The 25,860-nt window shown below is 38.3% G+C and overlaps 1 protein-coding gene across 8 annotated transcripts in view; it reads right to left on the bottom strand.

Moving 5' to 3' along the window:
- The window catches only part of GALNT7 (polypeptide N-acetylgalactosaminyltransferase 7), a 136,422-nt gene that overhangs the window by 8,232 nt on the left and 102,330 nt on the right, over positions 1 to 25,860 (bottom strand). For 6 of the 8 annotated variants that reach the window (XM_077868564.1, XM_077868568.1, XM_077868570.1 and 3 more), the window contains 7 exons: positions 21,326 to 21,492; positions 16,293 to 16,423; positions 15,964 to 16,043; positions 13,315 to 13,497; positions 10,174 to 10,291; positions 8,430 to 8,552; positions 1,825 to 2,043 (listed from right to left, as the gene is read on the bottom strand). In XM_077868564.1, the coding sequence (XP_077724690.1) occupies positions 1,825 to 2,043; positions 8,430 to 8,552; positions 10,174 to 10,291; positions 13,315 to 13,497; positions 15,964 to 16,043; positions 16,293 to 16,423; positions 21,326 to 21,492 (1,021 nt within the window). Of the gene's footprint in view, positions 1 to 1,824; positions 2,044 to 8,429; positions 8,553 to 10,173; positions 10,292 to 13,314; positions 13,498 to 13,629; positions 13,813 to 15,963; positions 16,044 to 16,292; positions 16,424 to 21,325; positions 21,493 to 25,860 lie in introns of all 8 variants that reach the window. The other 2 variants (XM_077868566.1, XM_077868563.1) reach the window with 1 other exon arrangement.

The raw sequence follows: 25,860 nt of genomic DNA, 5'->3' as shown, positions 1-25,860 counted from the left end.
ACCTGCTGATGGATTCAAATGTACTTCCATCTCTGGGCTTCAATATCACCTAGTCTAATAACTACTTGACAGCTGCCCCTGGGTGTCTCACAGGCACTTCATACGACCAGAACACCAGTAAAGAACTTGCCATTCCCCAACGCTTCCCCCTTATCCCCTCTACCAGCGTCCCCATCTCGGCTGCCACCTCAGCAGCTACTCAAATAAAAAACAGAACTGGTGGGACGCCTGGGTGGCTCAGCGGTTGAGTGTCTGCCTTTGGCTCAGGGTGTGATCCTGGAGTCCCAGGATGGAGTCCCACATCAGGCTCCCTGCATGAAGGCTGCCTCTCCCTCTACCTAAGTCTCTGCCTCCCTCTCTCTGTGTCTCTCATGAATAAATAAATAAAATCTAAAAAAAATACCCCACAAAAATCAAAATTGGCCCATATCCTTCACATCCCCATCCATTAGTGATTGCCTCTAGATGAATTATGTATCTCATTTGTCTGCTTCTCTCTGTTCCATTTTTGACAATCCTGGTCTCAGCTACCACTGCTTCTCACTGAACTACCCTACTAGTTTCCTAACTGGCATCCTTGTTTCTACTCCAGGCTCTCATGACAGGGTAATTAAAAAGCAAAGCATAAATCAACTTATGTTACCTGCTTAAAACCCTTCCATGGCTTTCTACACCCATAGGATAAAAGCCTCCCTCCTCATTAATCTCATCTCTTCTGATTATCCCAAAGGCAAAGCATTCTTGGCTCAGAGCCTCCAACCTTACCATTTTCTTTCCTTGGAACACTTTCTCCTGACTCTCTGGTTTGTCATTCAGATCTCAGATTAAATGTCACCTCTTCAAAGAAGCTTTCCTTAATCTGTCCCTGCATCCTCCTGAACATCACCCATTTATTTCCCTTGTAGGCCTTACCACCATCCACCATTACCTTCTTTGTCTTCACTGTTGTTATCTCTTTCCCCCACTCACCCAAGGAGAGAGACCTTTCCCCTAATGAAAGGGACCTGCTTGTTTTGTTTCATGTGTAGAAGACCAACTGGCACATAGCAGGCCTTTGACCACTAGTTGCTGAATACATTATTAAGCAACAGTACCTAGTTTTGAAAGTTCATGGCATGTTTAATATGCCCATGAGGCAGCAGCATAAGGCTCATGGGTGAATGAAATCAGAAATGAGGTTATAAAAACAAGTCTGAAGAAACAAATGACACCACCAATCAATGCCTTGGCCTGACTTTACTTCTTCTCAGTTACCATTCATTCATTCATTCATTCATTCATTCATTTGACAAGCACTGTTTGAGTCCCTACTGTATATGGGGGTCTCCGCATTAATCCACTGGGACACAATCATGAACCAGGTGTTAAGCATGGAGACTGGCTGAGGGATAGGCAATCATGAGTGTTACTGAGAACCCATGGAAAGATCAAGAACTCAATCTTTCTGATGGAGTGGGGAAGAGTAAGAAAGGCTTTTCAGAATTGATGTCTCTAAATTGAGAGCAATAGGATAAATTAGAATTAGGAAAAGGGAGTTGGAGTAAGGGGCAGGGAAAGGATAGGAGCTGCAGGGAGTGGACAGCATTCTACGATGGAGAGCCAGAAGTCTGAAAGCTGAGAGCAGGGGACACAGTGGTTGGGTCATTAGGGGAGATGTTAATGGTCCAATGGAAAGGTGGGGTAGGTTACCAGACAGTTTTTAGAGAAACTTTGCCCCAAGAATTCTCTTTCACTCACATATTTTCCAATCTCCTTCTGCCTTCACCCAAACTGAGCCTCTAAAAACACACACATTTTGAGATCTGAATACCGGATGGTACTTACTTCTCCCCATTCGACATTTTTGGGAGGTAGAGGGTAGTGTGAAGTTATATCATAAGCTATTTCTTCCATGAACCATTTGAAACTTTTGCAGTTGTGATCTTCTCGAAATTTTTTCAGCTCAGATATATCTCCATATGGTAATGCCTTTGATTCAGGACGACTAGCATAGAAGTAGTCTTTATATTCATCCCACCAAACCTCTACAACTCTAACATAATTCTGTAAAAAAGAAAATATCATTATGAAAAAGAAAATTATCAGCAATGCCATAAACAGCCCATCTTAGACACACAAAATATGACCAACATGTAACAAACTCCTATTAAAGGCACCTGATATTTAATCAAACAAATGCAAGTGAGCGAAGGACTCTAACACGTCAATTGCTAAGGATAAAATGTCATCCATGTTCATCAAGAAGGGATGGACAGAATGTGACATCACTGAGCTTAAGATCATATATTCTAAGATCACACGTTCTATTCTGCTTCTAGAGGAAGAAGGTGAAGCCCAGAAAGAGCTTAGGAGAGGCTGGCTGGACACTGATGCTCACTCACCTACAACAATCTCTTTCTATTAGAACCGCACTATCAGCAATGTGTGGGGAAAAGGCTCATTTCGAAAACCATCACAAAAAAACAATAACTCTGTTGAATAAAACACATTTTTTTTGCAAGTGGCTTTTTGGATCATGTTCCAACTATAATAGAACCATTTTGCTATAACCCGGAATTAGTTGGATATTTTCCACAGTTGATGTACTTTAAGGAAAAGCAATAAAATAAGCTGACATTGTGATAACTGACATAGATCTATCTTCTAAGGTTTAACTGAATGAATGCATGCAAGCACGAATATAACAGATTTAGTACATCCTCAATCTAGTCCCTTGGTCTTCTACATGATTCATTAGCCAATCTTCTCTATTAAAGACCAGAGGGTAAGTATCTTTGGCACAGTGGGCTACACAGTTTCTGAAGGAACTATTCAGCTCTGTTGTTGTAGTGAGAAAGTAGCTGAACATGATATGCAAACAAATGGGTGGGGTGGTGCTCCAATATAACTTTACTGAAAAGGGCTGGATTTGGTCCACAGGCCATAGTTGCTGATCCCTGTTTTACAGCAGGAGTAGAAAATTAAAATTCTCCTAGGCTATAACTACCATAGAGTGAACATGGGTGAACAAGGGCATGCTGTTGCAAAAGCCCATGGAAGAGTTTTATGTGGTAGTATCATAAAAGAACACACATACATATATATATATATATATTTTTAAGATTTTATTTATTCATGAGAGACAGAGAGAGAGAGAGAGAGAGAGGCAGAGACACAGGCAGAGGGAGAAGCAGGCTCCATGCAGGAAGCCTGATATGGGGCTTGATTCCAGTACTCCAGGATCACACCGAGCTGAAGGCAGATGTGCCCAACTGCTGAGCCACCTAGGTGTCCTGAGAACACATATATTATTGCTAGCTATTTTTAATTTTTGCAAATCCATCCAAAACTAGACACAGCCCCTGTCTTCTAGACACTAATGAACATCAAGAATTAAATGAACACACATAAGGTTACAGCAACAAAAAGAAGGTACATTTAAAGCATTTGGGATGGAGAGGGCCAGAGGGGCACCATGCAGGGGCATGGGACAATTCAGTCTTAAAGGAAGTGGTTAATTATGTGGGAATAGCATTAAGAGCAAAGAGAAACCCAAAAGAAGTATGACAAATCATGGTGCCTTTGGAATCCTAGGAGTAGTTTTCCACAATTTACTTTGTTGTGTTTTGTGAAAATTAAGAAACATTTAGTGTCTGATATACACTAAGCACTCAAAAAGTGTTAGCTATCATTATTATGCTTCTTTATTTTTTAAAGATATTTATTTATTCACGAGAGACACACAGAGAGAGGCAGAGACATAGGCAGAGGGAGAAAAGCAGGCTCCCTGCGGAGAGTTTGATGTGGGACTCGATCCAAGGACTCCAGGATCATGACCTGAGCTGAAGGTAGACGCTCAACCACTGAGCCACCCAGATGCCCCTATTATGCTTCTTTTTAAAGGATTTTTAACTTTATCCTTTAGCTGAGAGTCTTCAAAAGATTTTAAGCAGCTACAGACAACCAGTTTAATTTTCAGGGGAATGATGTCGATAGTGGGCAGAGGATGGAATGGAGGGGTGGCATCCGATGGCAGAGAGCCAAGTAGGAGGCTATTTAATACCTGTGGGAGAGACTTGGGGACCTGCACAGAGCATAGAAAGGAATGGATTTCAGAGATATGTATGAACTAGAATCTTCACGACTTGGTAAGGGGGGAGGGGGGGCGGGAAGGGAGAAGACTACCCTTACAACCCCCTCAGGTTCATTCATGGGCAAACAGAATATAGGAAAAGATATTGCTTTTGAGAAGAAGTTCCAAAGTTCAGCTTTGACTACATTGAATTTGACATGCTGGAGGGCCATTGAGAAGATTAATTCTAGGGGACAACTGCCCATCAAAGTCGGAAGCTCAGAGAAGACAGATGAGCTGGATAAATAAATGTAAACCACTGGCACACAGTGGTTGAAGTGGATGATACTAGAGCTGGAGGGAAAAATAGTGCCTGGCACACTCTAGGCACTCATGAAGTATAAACTGAATGTTACACTTATCGGGTTGTTTTTACAATATGTACAGTTAATTTTCAGAATGGATAAAGATTTCCCTCTCATCGATTTTCCTTTTCCTTATAGCACAAACCTTCATGAATCAATGTGACTTTTCATGAATTCTTCGTGATTATGAGTCCAGCTCCAAGGGCACTCTTTTCCTGCCATGCCAGTCAGGTCTGTTGTTAATTTGGTGCTCTTGGTTTTATTGTGAATATTTTAATCTCATGTCCTTTTGTAGCTGGGGCTCCATTTGGCCATTTCTATGACAATTTGGCTAGTTAGGAAGCTGTGTTCATTCCTAAGGCCTTTCCATCTCTGCTTCTATTATCTACTTCCCCTTAAGGAACTGTCCTGAGTTGTACCTGCATCAAATAATAAACTGCTTTTGACTTGGTTAAGGGCTCCAGAAAATGAATGGAATCAGACTCCTATGCTCTTAGAATTTATGAAAGCAGCCCAACTAAAGAAACTTAAAGCTGCTCAGTCAGGAATAGAGGACTTCATATCCCTAGCAGTAGGACATTTAGCCTCTGTGTGAAGCTTTTCTGGTTTGCCCCTGGTTTGAGGAACAAAAGATATTAATCTTTTGCAAGCATTGTTCAAAACTGATTTTGTTTAATACACAAACTCCTAATATGATTAACTTTTCAGACCAAAAAAAATAATATTTTACTTTGTGTAAGTAACAGAAGCCGTATTTTCCTTTTAACTACTTTCCCACAGAGTGGCAGTTTTGTTTTGTTTTTTTAATTTTTTTTTAATTTTTATTTATTTATGATAGTCACAGAGAGAGAGAGAGAGAGGCAGAGACACAGGCAGAGGGAGAAGCAGGCTCTATGCACTGGGAGCCCGATGTGGGATTCGATCCCGGGTCTCCAGGATCACGCCCTGGGCCAAAGGCAGGTGCCAAACCGCTGCACCACCCAGGGAACCCTGTTTTTGTTTTTTTTTGTCTTGAAATGTCTTCTCATGGAGAACATTCAATATAGAAATCTTAATTGGAATGGGATACAATGAATACTCTTAAAAAATAATAAGATCCCCGATGAACATAGATATCAGCAAAAATCCTCAACAAGATATCAGCAAGCTGAATTCAACAATACACTGAAAGGTTTATACACCATGATCAAGGGGGATTCATTCCAGGGATGCAAGGATAGTTCAATATCCACAAATTAGTCAACATGATACACCACATTAATAAAAAGAAAGATAAATATTGTATAATTTTCTCAATTGATACAGAAAAAGCATTTGATGAAATTCAACATCCATTTATGATAAAAATTCTCAATAAAATGAGTATAGAGGGAACATATTTCAAAATAATGGAGGTCATATACGACAAGCCCACAAGCCAACATCATACTCAATGATGAAAAGCCAAAAGATTTCCATCTAAGATCTGGGACAAGGATTCCCACTCCTGTCACTTTTATTCAACTTAATGTTGGAAGTCCTAGCCATGGCAATCAAACAAGAAAAAAATAAAGAGTATCCAAATTGGGAAAGAAGAAGTAAAGCTGTCACTATTTGCAGATGACATGACAACACTTTATATAGAAAACCCTGTAGACTCTATCAAAAAGCTATTAGAATAAATGAATTCAGTAAAGTTGTAGTATACAAAACTAATATATATATATGTCTGTTGTATCTCTATACACTAATAATGAACTATCAGAAAAAGAAATTAAGAACAGTAACATTTATAATTGCATCAAAAAAATCTAGAAATAAATTTAACTAAGGTGGTGAAAGACCCATACTCAAAAACTATAAGACACTGATGAAAGAAATTGAAGACAATACAAATAAATGAAAAGATATACCATACTCTTATGGTATAGCTTATGGATTGGAAGAATCAATATTGTTAAGATGTCATACTACCCAAAGTAATTTACAGATTCAGCACAATCTCTATCAAAATACCAATAGTATTTTTTATAGAACAAGAACAAATAATCTAAAAATTTGTGTGGAACCACAAAAGATCCAGAATAACCAAAGTAATCTTGAGAAAGAACAAACCTGAAGGTCTCATGCTCTCTGCTTTCAAACTATACTACAAAGCTATAGTAAACAGAACAGGATAGTATTGGCACAAAAACAGATACATATGTCAATGGAACAGATAGGCCAAAAATAAACCTAGGCTTATATGGTCAATTATTAAAGAAGGCAAAGGGGGAAAAGATGGTTTCCTCAAAAAAATGTGGGAAAACTGGACAGCTACTTGCAAAAGAATAAAACTAGACTGCTTTTTTATACCATATACAAAATAAACTCAAAATGGACTAAGGCTTACATATAAAACCTGAAACCATAAAATTCCTAAGAAAATATAGGAAGGAAGTTCTTGGACAACATTTTTTTTTTTTTGGGTCTATCTCCCCAGGCAAGTGCAACAAAAGAAAAATAAGTAATTAGGCTACATTAAACTAAAAAGTTTTTGTATAGTGAAGAAAACCGTCAATAAAATGAAAAGGCATCCTACTGAATAGGAGGATAGTTGCAAATAATCCAACCAAACAGGGGTTAATACCAAAATATATAAAGAACTCATATGACTGCATTAAAAAACAAACAACCCAATTAAAAAATGGGCACATGACCTGAATAGACATTTCTCCAAAGACATACAGGTGGTCAATAGACACATGAAAAGATACTTAACATTACTAATCATCAGAGAAGCACAAATTAAAACTACAATGAGGTATCACCTCACAGTTATCAGAATGGCTATTGTCAAAAAGGCAAGAAATAACATGTGTTGGTGAGAATATGAAGAAAAGGGAACCCTCCTGTACTGTTTCTGAAAATGCAAATTGGTGCAGTCACTATGGAAAATAGTATGGCGATTCCTCAAAAAATTAAAAATAGAACTACCGTACAACCTAGCAATTCTACTTCTGAGTATTTATCCAGAGTATAAAAACACTAATTCAAAAAGATGTATGTGCCCCTTTGTTCATTGCAGCATTATTTATAATACAATTTACAATAGCCAAGATATGGAAGCAACCTAAGTGTCCAATGATAATACTGAAAGATAAGACAGTTGTGGGGTATATAGATACACCTACACACACACACACACACACACACACAATGGAATATTACTCAGATATAAAAAAGAATGAAATTTTGCCAATTGGGAGAAATAGATGGACCTGGATGGACAACATGGGTGGTATTACATTAAGTGAAATAAGGGAGAGAAAGACAAATACCATATGATTTCACTATGTGGAATCTAAAAGACAAAACAAACAAAGCAACACAGAAACGGATTCATAGATGCAGAGAACAAACTGATGGTTGCAAGAGGGGACAGGAATAGGCAGATGGGTGTCATAGGGGAAGGGGAAGCAATGCACAGCATATGGAATAGAGTTAATATTGTAACAATTTTATGGTGACAGATTGTAGCTAGATTTATTGTGGTGGTCACTTCATAATGTATGTAAATGTTGAATACTTGTGTACTGTAGACCTGTTAAGTAATATAACATACATAATATTATGTATCAACTATACCTCAAATAAAACCAAAACAAAACAAAAACATAAGGTGTTTCATGAATAAGTGCAGCTTAAGCTAAAAGGGAGAGCCGGCATGACTGCTTAAAAGATTTATCCCTTTCAGCAAGCTGACAGTTAAGTGACTACCATGGCATGTGGTATATAAATGTGGCACATGTGGTGTTCATAGTTCCCTCGGCTTCTTTCCTTTTATCCATTACCACACTGTCTTGATGATCATAGCTTTGTAATACAGCAGGAAGTCCAGAACTGTGATGTCTCCAGGTTTGCTTTTCTTTTTCAACATTCCTTTGGCTATCTGGGGTCTTTTCTGGTTCCATACAAATTTTAAGATTGTTCCAGCTCTGTGAGAAATGCTCATGGTATTTTGATAGGGATTGCTCTTTTATCCAAAAACTCACCTTTAGAGTTGGAGAAGACCCAACATAAATGGGTGGAGGATTCCCTTGCCAACCCTCAAGACGGTAGATGTGTCCAACACGAGAGCAAGGGACAAACAGTAATTTGCCACCACACTGCCATATCTATCAAGGAAAAATATATGTGGAAGTTGTTTCAAAGATCAAAATAAATTATAGTTGAAAATTTGCCTTATAGATAGAATATAAAATCTAAATTAGATACAGGGTCCATGGGGAATTCATAAACTAAACACATCTTAAAATAGGGCCTTTTTCAAACTCATATAATAACAAACAAGGCAACAGGAAATGCAGTATTATTATGCTTCTAAGTGCCTTTTGTGTATCTGTAGCTTTAAATACCCTCTTCCCAGTGTAACCTTGCAAAGTTACACAGATTCTTCATTCCTGATAGCATTCGCCATTTCCACTGCTAATGTATTTCCCACCTGGGTGATTCAAACTGGCTTCTTCACCTCCAGCTTCTCTCTACTCAGAGCTATCCTTATATTTATAGTAAGAGATTATTCTAGCTTAAGGGCAGCTTTGGGTTATGTTAGTCCCTTGCTTAGTGTCTTCAATAGGTTGCCACTGCTTATCAAATTCAGTAAAAATCTCTAGAGTCCGCATTAAAGGCTCTCATCCATACAGTCCTAACGTACCTGTCCATTTCCTCTTCTTGGATATCTTTCTTACTCATGCCATCAGAGTCTGCTAAACTGTGTTCCTCACTGTCTCTGAATGTATTCTTCATGTTCCTACCTTTGTACCTTTCCCCATTCTATTTGCTTTGAGGTCTCCTTTCCCTCTCCTTATCTCTGCTTATCGATAGCATGCCCACCTTTCTAGTCGGCTTCAAATTCTACCTCCAATATGATGCTGTTTCTTAATCACACCAGTTGAATGCCAACTACCTTCTTATCGTATTACGAATCTCAATAAAATTCTAATCTCTTCTTATGAACCCTACGTTGCTTGACAGCAAGGACTGAATTCTTCTTCTTCTGTATCTGGCCATTTAACACAAGAAACAATAAATATCTGTTTAATTCAAACTGTGATTACAGTTCTCATTCTTTCTTTTGGGCAATGGGAGGAAGGGGTTGGAGCATTAACAACAGGGTGGGTACTGCAGGAAAGCAGCTCCAATGTCAGTCTGAGGATGCACATTCATAGCTGGGATCTGCTTCAATCCCGAATCATCATGTGATAAAGGATAACTGTGTCAGTGGATGGTCAAATGTGGCCCCCATACATGCAGATTCTCCAAAGGGCTTTTATAACAAAAGGCTTCAATGTACAGAAAGCCTAAAGGGTAAGGTGGGGAGTGGGAGGAGGAGAGGTATTTTTATTTTTTTTAAATAGGGGCAGAGGGAGAGAGGGAATCCTCTAGTAGACTCCCTGCTGAGCATGGGGCCTGACATGGGACTCGATCCTGGGACCCTGAGATCATGACCTGAGCTGAAACCAAGTCAGACACTTAACTGAGTCACCCAGGCACCTGGTATTTTCGTTTTTGAAGTTTGCTGGATCCAATGGTGAGATGAACCATGTAAATATGTAAGAAGTCTGGAGTTTGCATTTTGAGCTATTTTTCACCAAAGCATGCATTTTTGTTAGTCATTCTTTATAATTTAGACAAATGCATTAAACAGCTTTTTCCCCAAAAGAAACCAGCCTTATCCAAAAGTGACAAAAGTCAGTAACTACTTAGAGAACTACATTTGTTTAAATGAAATATTACCTTATATGAGATCTCAAAGTTTTCACCACCCCAAATCTGGAGACCTGGATCATACAGACCCAGTTCAAAGAAGAAGTCTCGTTCAATGGCAAATAATCCACCAGCCATGGCAGGGGACCTAAGAAAAGAAACACTGCAATAACTATTAAGGAGAAACCCCTAGTACACCTCCACCAACAGACAACAGCCTTTTTGGAACACAGTCTAAATAAAGCATAGAAGAGACAAAACTTATGGCCAAACATTAGGAAATTACAAAGCCTTCACAAAACTGTTTACAATTCTTTAATGAATTTACTGATTTCGATCTGAAATCCAATTTATAGTTCATTACAGAGCATTGCATCATTTTGCCATCAGAGGGCGCCTCAGGTCCTTTATTGGTGTGATAATTTAGCCTCTCATTGAGAGTTAGTTAAGATAGAATTTTCTCTTTCACTCTAAAAATACCGAGCCATACAGCCATGGTCTGCTAACTGCTCCTACAATGATTTATGACTCATTCTAGGATGAGCGAAACCATAGACCATGGAAGTAGTCTGTCATTTTTTAATTTTATAGCTCAGAGGCATGCCAAATAAGGGTGTAAATCATGGTAGAATAGTCACAGTTCATTCAGAGTTTGCAAATGTAGCACAGAGATGACACAGGAGAATTAGACGTTAGCTATTTACTGTGTCAGGGGTAGGAATGCAAAAGGGTGATCTCTGGGGCTTCTTGAAAGGAATCTTGAATTGGATGCTTTTTAGGGACAAGCCACTCGTATCTCTAGAGGAAGTGATAAGGGGAATCATTTTCATCCTGTTCCCCATCCCTCCTCCATAATTAATTATTGATGCATCATGATTCTTGACTCCTTGAACTCCTTCTCCTTCCTCATCACACCTAATACTCAATCTGTCACACATTCCTATTGATTCTATCTCGAGAAGGTATCTTAAACCTGTCTTCTGCTGTTCAACGTCACTGCTGCTACCATCCCAGACCAAGCGCCCACCACTTGGACAGCTATGGTAACACCCCAATTGTGTCTTCTTCTATTCTGGCCATCCAAGTCTAATCATATGGCAGACAGAGGAGACTCAACATGGGTCCAGGTGATGCTAAACTCTCCCCACTCTCGAGGTTCAGGGAGCTGCTTTAGCCTGGGTTCTTCACTGCTCTGCTCATGCCCCGAACACAACAAACTCTCTTCTATCTCAGGGATTCACCGATGCTGATCATTCTCCTGAAGTAAGTCTTCCTCTTCCACAAGGCTGACTCCTTGCCCTTTGGGTCTCAGCCTGAAGGACCCTTTGTCAGGGAGGCTGTTTTGGCTCCTCCCAGCTGGATTAGGTTCTCCTTCCCATAAACTCCACGGACCCTCTGATTCTTCTTCAAACTGCTTTTTGCGGTTGTTGTTCCAGTTATCGGTGTAATGATCGGTTTAATTTCTGTCTCACCCATTATATTTTAAGTGCCACAAGAGAACATATCTTTGAAAAATGTATCCCCAGAAAACAATGCCTGACACATAGGAAGCACTCATTAAATATCCGTTGAGTGGATAAGTAATAAATTAAGTAATACTTTCAACATTAGAGGAAATCGCATCAAGTGAAAGTCATTCTCCTAGCCTCTTCTTAAGGTATGCTGCCTAACTCGGTAGGCAGAAGTATTACAACTTTGGTTATTTTCATGTCACATTTATTTATCATTTAAAACTACTCTATTATAATTGTGCCTTTTTGATCTTTAAAATGTATTCCTGTTTATCTCAGTATATATTTTAAAATGCATCTTAATATGAAAACTGGTGAGTTATTTCAAGGGAAAGCCTCACAAAGTTTTCTAGTCCCCTTAAAAAATTGCTTTACTAACCAAACCCATGGAATTGGCAGAAATACAAATAAAACCATTGCCCTTTATTTTTTATGCCCTGAAGTACTCAGTAAATCAAGTAAGTAAGCAGTAAGTTCCTGGACTGTTTCTTTTCTTTTCTTTCTTTTTTTTTTTTTTTAAGATTTTATTTATTTATTCACGAGAGATTCAGAGGGAGGGGCAAGGACATAGGCAGAGGGAGAAGCAGGCTCTCTGCGGGGAGCTGGGTGCAGGACTTGATAACAGGACCCTGGGATCACGCCCTGAGCCAAAGGCAGAGCTCAACCACTGAGCCACCCAGGCGCCCCCTCCTGGACTGTTTCAAAAAAAGAACTTCAAAGGGAAATTTGGAAAGTGTCAAAGCTTAAAATTCTGTAATTTCCTTATGTTTGCCATCTTACTATCTGGATATCATGAAATGCCCATATCCCGCCAGCATTTGCACGACATTGGAAACATCTTCCCAAAACAGAGTTCTAACACATCAATAGTATAAGAAAGAGAGAGAGACCAAAAGCAGAACCGTAAGATCAGAACAAATTAGACATATTAGAAGCTATACTAACATAAGACAAACAATATCACTTGGAGTCACTCTTGAAAAGACAGTAAATGTTTCAATTAAATGACCAAAAGAATAGAGTAGCATAAACTGTTCTATTGGTCCTGTAAGAAAGGACAAAAGCCGATCTGAAATATAGTTGCCTTTTAATCAAATACTCTTCTGAGAAGAAAGTAATAAGGATTCTATGTAAGATTTTTCAAAGTCATGGATTTTTATGCATCAGACTTAACCGGTACAAAATTAGTACTTATGAGTTAGAATACAAAACAAAAAGAAGAAAAGACAAGAAATATCCTGCCATTTGCCTTTTATTGTTAACACTATAGCCAAAGGATCGAAATGGACATAGAACGTGGATTAGAAATAATTTATGCATTTTAAATTTACAGAATGAAGTTATGGTCAAAAGAATAAAATGTGATCTCTAGTCTAGTAGGACAAGAGGGCAAAGATTTCTTTCACTCGTATTTGAAACCAATGCCATATAACCTTCCCCCAGACCCCCGTGTACCCCCCCACCCCATGCCAAATGGAGCTTGCATTTAGGGAAAAAGCAATTACAAAGGAGCGCACATGAATTCATATCTTGCAATGAATGCAAAGGAAACTCTTACAGAATCTGTGACAGCATCTATAGTTTTAATAATACATTTTTTAGCTTGGCAAGAGGTTAATATGTTAGCAGAAAAGAAAAACGTAAGTGATTTAGTGATTACCGATATGGTTCAGTTTTTGTCTTTCTCATTCTCTTCTCTCGAGGGGTCAGAGGCACCCGTTTCCAGAGCATACTCCAATCCCATGCTCCTCGGGCATACCCATCTTCATCACCACCCCCTTGGGGTATAATTTCATATGTGTTGCCATTTATGACATCTATAATCGGCACAGTGCAAATGGTTCTGTGTTGGGTTGATGATGGCAGCAAAGATGAAATGGAAGGGTATGTGTGAACCCACATATTTATACAAGGAAGGAAAAAAAAAGTACTTAGATAGACATTCCACATAAGAAAATGAAGTAATAATCTTTACCGATAAGGTTCAGTTTTATGTTTTCTTTTGGCCTTTTCCTTGTAGCTTAGAGGAATACGTTTCCATAGTAAACTCCAGTCCCAGGCCCCTCTGGCAAAACCATCTTCATCCCCACCTTGCTGTGGTTCAATGGAATAATCATTCCCATCTATGTAATCTATTAGAGGCACAGTACATGTAGTTCTGAAACATTTACAGAAAATGAAAAAGCATTTAAGAACCCAAAACTGACTAGTTTAGTATGCCTAACCATATTATCTCTTTTTATTGTTGATTTTCTTTTTCCATCAGGAGACTTTAATACCTAATGGGGAAAAAGAAGTAAATGAATGTTTTCAAAAGCCAAGGAGCCCTTTTTTGTAAGAGGAGGACACAGGAGACTTTTCCCTCAGCTTACAGACAGAGGTCAGGGACAAAGAGCCATGTCTTTGAACTTAATAGTGCTTTCTCATTTTTAGTTTTGTCCTACAGACAGCTTTTCTTGGTAATTTTGCACTATTTACGAGATTTTCCTGCCTGTTATTTTCCCTCCTTATTCCTCCCTTAAAAAAAATGAGTATGAATGTGTGAGTGTGAATGAGCATAAATAGGAGTGTATAAATGTGAGTATGAATGAGCATGAGAATGTACGTGTGTAAATGTGTGAATGTGAGACTGTGTGTATCTGAGTGCAATGTGAGTATGAACATGGTGAGAATCTGAGAGTGGTTGTGGATGTGAACGTGTATGAGCAAGTGTGTGTGTACAGAAATAATACCCGCTACATTCTTAGAGGTTCTCCTAACCCTGTTGCTTTCTATTCCTTTGGAAAAAGTTATTAATGAAAATCTGTTTCTGTTCCTTTACTTGATCTTCTTTTCCTACTTCTTTTATTGCAACAAACAGCTTTCATTGCACACACACACACAAAGTACTGTGTTGTATTCCTGCTTTTTTTAAAAAGAAAAAAAAAAGAAAAAATTCCCTCAACACCTGCTGAAGAACTTAAGTAATGGCCTGAGAACTCGAAGTCAAAAAATACCTTGTATTTGGGCTTCATAAAATGCTAGTACTACTCTATGACCAATTAGGTTAAGGATAAACTCTGCAAAAATAATTTTGAAAAACAAAACAAAACAAAACAAAAAAACAAAGATAATTTTGGCACCCAGCTTGTTTTAATGCTCATCTTATCAGACAGGATTTTAAAATGCATTTCCTGAAATAGAGATTGCAGCTTTTCATAACCATGTTAAGGTGCTTTTCAGATATTTAGAAACCAAGGAGAAGAGAAAAACCTACAGGGCTTAGAATTCTGATAGGGGGAAGTGGAATTGAGATAAGTGCTTTATTCTCTGCAACCAGTAGATTCCCAGGGGACCGTGGGGGTGGGGTCACTGGGGGATACGTGTGGGATTCCCACAGGACTCTCTGAAAAACCACTTCCTCATCATGCCTGAAGACCACTAGCTTTCATCTGGAGAGGTGAGGGTGTGTTCTCTTTCTTTACTTCTCATGAGTCTCAGATTTCTAAAGAAATAGTGTGAAGTGTCTCAGTTTGATAGTTTATTAGCTGTTTGGGGCAAATCAATTCACTTCTCTAGGCTTTAATATCCTTTTCGGTATGACAGAGCTAATAATATCTATCTTTCAGGGTTGCCATGAGGATTAAATCAGCGTGTGAAAAATGTTTATGATAGGCCTTCATACTAAATCTTCCGAAGACTGAAACCCCCCAAGCTCTCCCTTTGACTCATGTCATTCATAAGGACATGTTTTATTTCCCTTGATTCCGAAATAGAATTCTGGACCAAAAGCTTTCTATTGTTTAGACATTTTTGTAAATGCAATGGTGATGGCCACATTTCCATGGACTAGTTGTCTATTTCTAAACCTTAAAGTTTCTATAGGAACCCAAAACCCTGACACGTGTCACAACTGGTCCTTTTTATCTGAAGTAATAATTCAAAAGGGCATAAAGGACCAATAGGTAAAATTTCAAAGCATGTCTCTTCAAGTATTTAGAATTGTTACTACAGTGTAGAGGGAGCAAAATTGCTTGTTACTTTTGGAAAAAACTTTTGGAGCTAGAGGATGTCTGTTCAGTATCCCAACCATAAGACAACTCTGGAGTGAGACACCCTAGGTTCATCCCAAATGCCTGACTGCCTGCGTCTTGATCAACCCAAATTTATCAGTCTAGCTCCACCCCAGGAAACAACTAGCTGAATGCTAACGCTTAAAGCACAAAGCTTGAACTGGAATCCGAAGAATGAAAATTGTATTTGTCCCTCTAGGGCAAGGTTTACTTTTCACCCAGGAAAGAAAAAAAATAAAAAAGCAAGGTAACATTACCTGTCCTTAGATATGGGAGCTACAAGTGGTGCATACCAGTTAACCGCCACCTCACAGTGGGCATCAAGGTATACCAAAACCTTAAAAGAAAAAACAGGCAGGGTGAAAGAACACTCCTCATATATGGCACACTGTATACCACACACAATTTAAAATTAGATGCTACTATAAATCAGCACAAGAGTCAGTTCTGACATAAGTTAACCATTTAATAAAGCCAGCATTTTCATTAATTAAAAAAAGGAATCTAAAGAGTACTTAAAAACGTATATGATCATTCGGTTACCAAATCCAAGGTGTTGACATTGTAAATTTCCAGTGTTTCCTACCTGTCCAAGTTTGGCTTTCTGAGCACCAATACTTCGTGCTTGAATCAGACCTTCCCTTCTCTCATTTCGAAATACCTTCACCAAGCCATTCCACAGCTTAATGTAGTCATCTAGTTTTTCTTTTAAGTGTTCTATGAATAAAAAATATTCAATCAACATTATAAATTTTATTTATGTAGACCAACTACTTATACTACTATTTTTCTCAAGAAACAGGAATAGGCAACAGGTACTTTGGGCAGTCAATTTTAAACAGACTGAATGTTTATAGGGAAGTAAGGTAAAGTATATTACTTGAGTGAATTTTTGAACTTAATATGCCTACAGAGAACTGGTGAGCCTGAAAGTGATCAAACATCTCTCCAAACATTAGATATATTATGACTAGGCCAGGTGACATGAAATCTTTTTTTTTAATTCACATATTTAATGTCGTATCAAAGCTTTAAGGCAAACATTTTGTTTGCTTCGGCAGAAGTAATGGCTCCAGATTTCTGAAGATACACGGACTATAAATAACATTATATGACTTTATTGGAATCTACATAAAGTATAGGTTAACATTTGTTTCTGGGCCATCTTCCTCCAGCTATAATCAGTGTTGAAGGTTGCAGTCTTGGTATTATAAATATAGTTCCCATTAAGTTGGCAAATAAGAATGAAAGGATCCAATTTTCTCTGTATTTTTGGTATCGACAAATGCATGTATGTATATATGTATGTGTATATAGAGGTTTATAAAATATGTATCATATATGTATATGTATTTAAATATAATACTGATTTATATATGATTAATAAATATACATGTATATATTGCTATCTGGTAGAGGAAACTGCTATAAAAACAAGACACGGGGTGCTGGGTGGCTCAGTTGGTTAAGTGTCTGCCTTTAGCTCAGGTCATGATCTCATGGTCCTGGGACTGAGCCTCTGCCTTTGCCTGCTGCTCTCCCTGCTTGTACTCTCTCTGTCAAATAAATAATCTTTAACAAAAACAAACAAGCAAACAAAAAAATGAGACACATTTGCCAAAGTTTCAAACCTTGGTTTCCCAGTAGCTAGAGAATAGTTTTTGTTTGTGTCACAATGAGCCCTTGAAAGTGGCCCGTCACAGCCACAATTCGCTCTTGGATCTCTAAAGAGGTTTCTTGGGGACACAAAAATTATTTTAAGTTGTTTAAAATATTGACCCATGAATATATAAACAACAAAGAAGCTATATTTATTTACTTATTTTTTAAAGGTTTATTTACTTGAGAGAGAGGCCAGGGTGGGGGGAGAAGAAGGGGCAGAGAGAGAGAAACTTAAGCAGACTCCACTCTAAGCACAGACCCTAATGCGAGGCTCGATCTCACCACCTTGAGATCATGACCTGAGCTGAAACCAAGAGTCAGAAGCTGAACCAAATGCATCATCCAGGGACCCAGAAGCTATATTTCATGATGTGCTGGTGGTTAAGTGGTCAAATCAGGCTGTGCACTTAATACCTGACTCATTTTTAGGGAGCTTATAATTAGCAATACACCTACACATTGGTATTCAAAATTGAGAAGAAAAAAATTACCTTTTTCTATTTTGGCATCTAATTTGAATGAGTATTACAAATAAAATTCTCATGCTGAAATTATATTTTTCCCCAGAAAATCTAGGTACTTTTCCCTTCAATTTAAGTGATTTTTTTGTTTTTAAGTCTTACTTTCTCATTTTTCTCAGCTCAGTACAATCCAAATTATTTTTTAAGACTTTATGAGAGAGAGAGAGAGAGAGAGAATGAGAGAGAGAGAGAGAGAAAGTAGGGGGAGGGGCTGAGGGAGAGGAGAAAGAATTTCAAGCAAACTTCCCGCTGATGGGGAGCTGATGTGGGGCTTGATTTCACAACCCTGAGATCATGACCTGAGCCAAAATCAAGAGTCAGATGCTCAACCAACTGAGGCACCCAGGTGCCCCAATCCTAAATTACTTTTTAAAAGGCCCTTCTGAATAGTATCTCAGTGCTCTTTTGGCTATGCAATCTAAATAAATCTAAAATAAATTGTTATGGCCAGAAATGAGTTGATGGCCTCTTCTTCAAATTCAGATTTTTAGTTCATGTGGTCCAAAAGATTTATTGGCTGATCAAATGATTTCTGGCTTCTTTGGGATCTCACACTGTGGTCGACTCTAATAACGTTCAAAATATTCGCCCCTCCCTGGAGAATAATTCTTCACTCCAACCCCATGAGGGCAGGCTAGACCATGTGCCTTGCCCTGGTCAATGAGAGGACAAAATGACATGAGGCACTTGGGAGCAGCAGTGTTAAAATCCCACTGGTGCTTCACCATTACCTCTTCCTCTGCACAAAGCCAGCAATGTAGGAGATTGGGCTGCCCTGCAATGAAGATGTGGGGCAGAGCCGAGGCTCAGCCACAGAAAACACATAGTATAAACCAGAGAACTGCATACACTGAGAGCGTGGAGTCCTATTTTCCCTTGGTCCCACTTAGCCTCCGCTGACTGATGACAGGCATGGAGGAGTGTGCTCTGTTTCCCACACTTTGTTTAGAGAGAAAACTGTATTTTCCAGAAACCCAAGTATTGGGAGCAGCGAGCTCCTTTGCAAGTTTTTATATTAGTATTTTGTCATTAAAAGAAAAATTATAACTCAAATTTTCAATTTCTGAATATATGGGAAAAAAACAAACCAAGTTTTCACTCACAGGACAGGACTGACATATCTTAAGGTGGTTTTGAAATTGGGAAAGTTAAAGACTTTCTGTTCTTCTAATCATGGGCAGCCCCAACACATGCCTCTCTGAGCTCTGGAAGTTGAGTGGGCCTTGCACTTGATTACTATTAAAATGTGTTAAAAGGCTGAATATTAGAGGTTTGTAGCAACAGGAACATTGATCACAAAAAAATGAAAGATGGACAAAAACAGGTCCAAAATTTTGTTCTCCTTTTCTGAAGCCAAGCAGTTATTTTAGGATGGGAAACACATTTTTAATGTATCTTAAGTTTTTTTTTTTTTTTTTTTTTTTTTTTTTTTTTTTTTTTAAGGATATACTAAGCTCCTACTTGCATTAATAACATAGGGCTTCTTAAAAACAGCATAATCACATACATGAGATTTCTCAGTTGTTTTTGTAGATGTAGGTTTCCTAAATCTCAAATATAGTTGGTATCAACAGTATCACTTTAAAACATATTTTCAAATATTTATCTTGAGACAGGAATATTTTTTTAAGATTTTATTTATTGATTTGACAAAGAGGGGGAGGGAGACGGAGAGAGGGAGAGAGGGAAAGAGAGAGAGAGAGAGAGCACAAGCAGGCAGAGGGAGAAGCAGGCTCCCTGATAAGCAGGGAGCCCGATGAAAGGCTCAATCCCAGGACCCTGAGCCACCCAGGCACCCCAGGAATAGTACTTTTTTTTTTTTTTTAAGATTTTATTTATTTATTCATGAGAGACACACAGAGAGAGGCAGAGACACAGGCAGAGGGAGAGGCAGGCTCCATGCAGGGAAACCCGACATGGGACTTGATCCCAGGTCTGCAAGATCAGGCCCTGGGCTAAAGGCAGCACTGAACTGCTGAGCCACTGGGGCTGCCCAGGAATAGTATTCTTAATTAAAACACTCCTGTCACAGAAAATTACAACCAAAGTAAGATGTCTGAGTTAAAGGGCATTTGATAGGACTAAAAAGTTTAAAGTTTATGGTCTTTACCATAATTAAAAGTGATTATTTGAAAAAAGTGATTAGTTGTTCAAAGATTATGAAAAAAAAAAAAAAAAAAACCCAGGCCATATTGCTATTTCTTACTAACATATGTTAGCACGGAGATCAAGATTCTAGTCACGTCCTTGCCAAAACAGCAGAGGTTTATCTAGACCTCAAGAGTTACAAATTAAGTTTTGGAGAAAGCTTTTGTAAAGCTGTTCTGAATGGTATTTTCATGCTACTCATGTTCTGTCTTCATCTCTAGCATGTATATTCAGTGGTATCACTATTCTTACACAAAAATTCTCTGCAAAACTTATTTGCCAAAAAAGCAAATATTCTGTTATTATTGAGTAGCCTGAGCTCTTTGGTCAATTTTCAAAGAATTCAATTCAGTTTTTTATGACAAACAAAAAGGAGTTAGGAAACATCCACATCTGGGTGTCAGCAGCATAACTACATTTTTAACTTAGCATGCTGATATGGGGTCTGAACTGTAGGATTATCTATCTTCTAATACTTGTGCCATTAAGAAGATACATTCAGCTTACAATAATGGATTTACTTAAAGAAAAAAATGTTAATTTAAAAAACCCACTTATCTGGAAAACCACTGCTCAATCTTTCTTGCCAAGTTGAGCCAAGACTAACCATACCTCTCTAAATGTTATAATAGCTGACTCCTTAAAAAGAAAAAAAAATACAACACAATTTCCTTTTATTCAACATATTAAATCAAATATAGAACAAAATAAGCTTTAGTAGGTACTTTCTATTATAAATAACAATGGTCCTCAGTTTCTGGTCAAATTCAGTATTTGCATCATTATTGAAGGGCAAAATATGGGCTATTAAATAGGTATATGGATTTCAGTTGACAACCATAGATGGACCATCGGGTGGTATTACACTATATAGACAATTGCATTTTTTTGGTCTTTCAATAAATTATCTCCATGACCAAATTTTTGCAAAATCCAAGGCGCAAAGAATGACATAGTGTAAGATGGTAGTTAAATACACAGATTTATGAGCCTCTAGATTTGGATCCATCTGTTAACTACTTACTCTGTGATGTTTGGCGAGTTATTTAACATCTCTGAGCCTCAGGTGTAAAATAAAGATAATATCAACACCAGGCTCAAGGACTGTTTTAGAATTAAATGAAATAATTCATATATAATGCTTGGCACAGTGCCAACTTCTGATAACAGATGCTATCAATAGATGCTAATTATTAATTTTTAAAGGCTAATTGTTTTAAAATACATTCTGTAATTGTTCATAATTAACTTTTTCATAGACAAAATGGCAATTTTCCATAACCATTACCTTTATTACTGAAATCATCAATTAACACAATTTCTGCTAAATATTTCCTCGGAGTCCTTTTAATTACACTGTGGACTGTTCTCATGAGGGTTGACCATCCTTCGTTATGGAAGACGATGACAACACTGGAAGTCAGCAGGTTTTCATCATAATGCCAATACTTGCATCTGCAAAAGGAAAATTTCACTGTATATATTTAGAGGTAATCTATAATGCGTGGTTTCAAGCTTACTGTGATTATGTTTTCTGATTGGATTAAATATTATTGACTTAACCAACGTTAAGTGAATGAAATACAACCTTTTATATCTTAACAGAAACACAAAACAGAAGAGAGAAGCTGCTATGAGATGCAGTGACTCATAGAGTTCCTTCCTAACCAACTGGCACTTGCTGTGCAGATAAAGAGAATTAATTTCTGAATATATGCTTCCCAGCTGGGGATGCTTCAGATATTATTTACAGCTATCATGGCTGGGTTGGGTTCTTTCCCCCAGGACTTAGATCTCAGTTTATTTTCTTTTTTAAAGCTTGACTTTCTAGTGCAAAGGATTTATTTCATTTGCTGTGTACAAACCACTATGTAGCTGTGTTTGAAAGCTGTTCTGTTCTAAGGTGGCTAAAACATTCAGAAAAAAAAAATTAAATAGGCTGACCAGTAGCAATGTAGCAGACATGAAAGAATTTAACTATTGAATGAATTTTAAAGGTTCTAGTAATGTTAGTTGATTAGCTAAAGAATACTTAGCTATTTTATACAAAATTATTTGAAACAACTGTAGTAGGAATAAAGTTGCCAGAAGCCTTTTTCTGATTGAAAGGAAACTCAAAACGAGGCCTGATAAATACTCAAGGAGCCAGGGAAGGTTGTGAGTTTCACAAAATATCTACTTTAAAATGTCCTCAGATATATATATATATGTGTGTGTGTATGTGTATGTGTGTATTCATGCACATTTATATTTCTCTTTATGTTTCTTAACCCCAAAGCTTTTCTTGAAGTAAATAAGCAAATAATCTTGTTCCCAATATTAAACTTAAAGCCATAAAAGCAGTAATTAACATTATCAGCTTGATAATCTATAGCAGCATTTAGAATAATAATCATTAAATAAATAGGGCCTGACCTGATATAGTTGGAAACAGCCTTTTGTCCAGGTGTTTATTTTCCTCTCAAAAAATTGTTCTAAATGTCTATGTTCTTAGTGGTCTCTGTAGAAATGCAGACTGAATCTAGTAATCCATTTAAGTCTTATTTCCTATATGTGCATTTTCTCATTAAATGAATATTAGTTACCTATTTATACCATGCTCTAGGTTAGGCGCTACAGCTATAGCATTGAAGGGGTCAGCACAGTCTCTGCCCTTAGCAAGCCATGGTCTTACAGGGGAATCAAGACACAAACTAAATATCTATACTTTCCCTGAGTGTGTCAGTGCAAAAACCAAGGTGCATATGACAGGTGGACCTCACCTAGCCTCAAGACATGTGGTCAGGGAGGGCTCTAGAGCCAGTGATTTGAGGGTGAGACTAGAAAGATGATGAAAAAAAAAAAAAAAAAAAAAGAAGTACTGGGCCTCAAGAACTGGGGAGAGAGGGGGGAGGAAAAGATGAAAGCACAAGAATGATTCATGTGCATATGATGCAGATATTGTAAGAACTTGGAAGATCTATACTTATAATTAATAAAATGTGAAAAATAAACATAAGTTAAAGAGGAAAAGTTATAAAGAAAGGCATTTGCAGTATAACAAATAACATCATGTACTTATTATGTGCCAGGCACTGTTCTAAATGCTTTACTTTATTAACTTATTTAATCTCTGAACATCACTATGAGGTTCATCCTATTAATGTCCCCATTTTACAGATGAGGGGACTGAGGCTCAAAGAGAAATGATTTGCCTACAGGCAGGCAATAAACCTAGACTATCTTGAATTTATAAGAAATCTTGTTAAATATAAAACAAATGAAAAAATACTAGCTATACCTATGTATGAATGGCTAAGAAGTGATCTAAGATCTAAGAATTGATGATGAAACTGATGATCATTTCCATACAAGGCACCCATGAAGTATACTGTTATGTGATGGAAGCCTTCTTCCCTGCCCCTGGCAGCCAGGAAATGGCCCCAGTAATGGGGGAAGGAGTGGTGAGGTATGGCTCCCTCTAGTAACAGTTAAACCAAGAGCACTTTCTAGTGTAACCCAAAGTTGAGATGGGCCAAATGCTCTTTCAGAATAACAAGTTAAAAAGTACAGGGACACCTGGGTGGCTCAGTGGTTTAGGGCCTGCTTTCGGCCCAGGGCGTGATCCTGGAGGCCCAAGATCGAGTCCCACATTGGGCTCCCTGAATAAAGCCTGCTTCTCCCTCTGCCTGTGTCTCTGGCTCTCTCTCTGCGTCTCTCATGAATAAACAGATAAAAAATCTTTAAAAAAAATACAGTAGTGGGGGGAATACATATCTTGAAAGATGTGACGGGTGTTTCTGGAGAGAAACCAGCCCAGGCAGATAGTATAGTATTAGATGGGTAAGGATAATAGTCCCCCAAAACAAACTCTAACCATGATGGAGGCTCAGGCAACCTTTTTCTTTCTCTAACCATTGGTCTTATAGCAGCAGAACTGGATGGCATGATAGCAATTTTGATTTATAACACACCACAGTTGGTGAAAATATTTAAAACATGGAAGGACGGGGATCCCTTGGTGGCTCAGCGGTTTGGCGCCTGCCTTTGGCTCAGGGCACGATCCTGTAGTCCTGGGATCGAGTCCCACATCAGGCTCCTTGCATGGAGCCTGCTTCTCCCTCTGCCTGTGTCTCTGCCTCTCTCTCTCTCTCTATGTCTATCATGAATAAATAAAACCTTTAAATAAATAAAGTATTAATAAAAAAAAAAAACATGGGAGGACATTTGGGACTTACTGTTTTCTAAGGCAAAAGATGACAGCTTGGGAGGTGCCTAGATGTCTTAGTCAATTAAGCATCTGACTTTTGATTTCGACTCAGGTGGTGATCTCAGGGTTGCAGCATTGAGCCCTACATGGGACTCCGTGCTCAGAGAAGAGTCGGCTTCAGAATCTCTCTCCCTCTCTCTCTACTCCTCCCCCTTCTCGCGTTTGCTCTCTCCCTCTCTAAAATAAATAAAATCTTAAAAAAAAAAAAAAAAAAGACAAACTTGGGAAAACAAGCAGACAGGGACTTTGTATGGGAAATAAAGGAGCTGAAAACACAGAAGGACTGAAGGGGCGGGGGACGGGGGGGAAGGTAGAGTGCACCAGGGGACAGTGTGCATGGAGGGACATCGTCACTGTCCTAGGAACGCTGCATGTGCAGACAGTTTAAAGGTCTGAGTACACTACTTTGCCTTCTTCCACAGGACACGGGATGAGTGAGCTGGAGTAGAGTGTGTTATCTCACCCTTTCATCCCCTCTTACCTATGTACAGTTTGGAAATAACTCCAAAGAGGGACACCTGGGTGGCTCAGTGGTTGAGCGTCTGCCTTTGGCTCCAGGTGTGATCCTGGAGTCCTGGGATTGAGTCCCACGTCAGGCTCCCTGCATGGAGCCTGCTTCTCCCTCTGCCTGTGTCTCTGCCTCCCTGCCTCCCTGCCTCTCTCTCATGAATAAATAAATAAAATCTTTAAAAAAAAAAAAAAAAAAAACCTCCAAAGATGTAAATTGGATTGTGTGCCAGTAACAAGTCTCAGTGTTTATTTTTCCTGTCTAAAAAATTACAAAATCAATATACAACATAGGGGTTTATTAAGGTGAAAGTTCCCTCCTTTCCCTCTTTCCATCTACATCAAATCTCACCTCCTAAGAGAAATCATGATTAATAGTTGGCTATGAATTTTTAAAATACTTATACCCACGCAGACACATGTGTGTATATATACAGACAACATATATTCAGATTAGTATGTATAAATTCTTCTTCTATGTGAATATGTACAGATTTATCTTATTATCTAATTCTTTTTCACTATTGCATAATATTCCATAGTATGGCTGGTCCATAATTTACTTAACCATTTCCTTATCAATGGGCATTTCACTGGACTCTAAAAATAATGTTACAATGCTCATCCTTATGCATATATCTCTATGCCTTTGCGTAGACATCTTTCATGCTCAAGGCTGTGTGCTCATTAAGGATAGGAGTCTCATCTATTTTGCTCACCATAATCCAGCACATAATAGCTGCTCCATAAATATTTATTGAATTGCTCTGGGGATATTTTTGGAAGATCTCTTGATGTATTCTCTTTTCTCAGTAATGTTCACTGTCCATACTACAACCCTTTTATTTTGAGGCACCCTCAAGAACAAGTTCATATGGTAGGGGAGGAGGGGACACAGAAAGGAGAAGGAAAAGCATTTCTAATGGGGAAGGGTAGAAAATCTACAGGGAACAAGATGGGAATAAAGCAGATGGAGGAAAGGACATGCACCTGGCCTCCAATTCTGAACTTGAGCAACAGGTGTGGCTGTACCACAGAAGAGAAATAATGTTAAGGGGTATTTAGGC

Source organism: Canis aureus, chromosome 24, assembly GCF_053574225.1.
Source record: "Canis aureus isolate CA01 chromosome 24, VMU_Caureus_v.1.0, whole genome shotgun sequence".
Lineage (NCBI taxonomy): Eukaryota > Metazoa > Chordata > Mammalia > Carnivora > Canidae > Canis > Canis aureus.
Note: the sequence above shows the minus strand (reverse complement) of the source record. Positions and strands in the feature narration are given on the sequence as shown.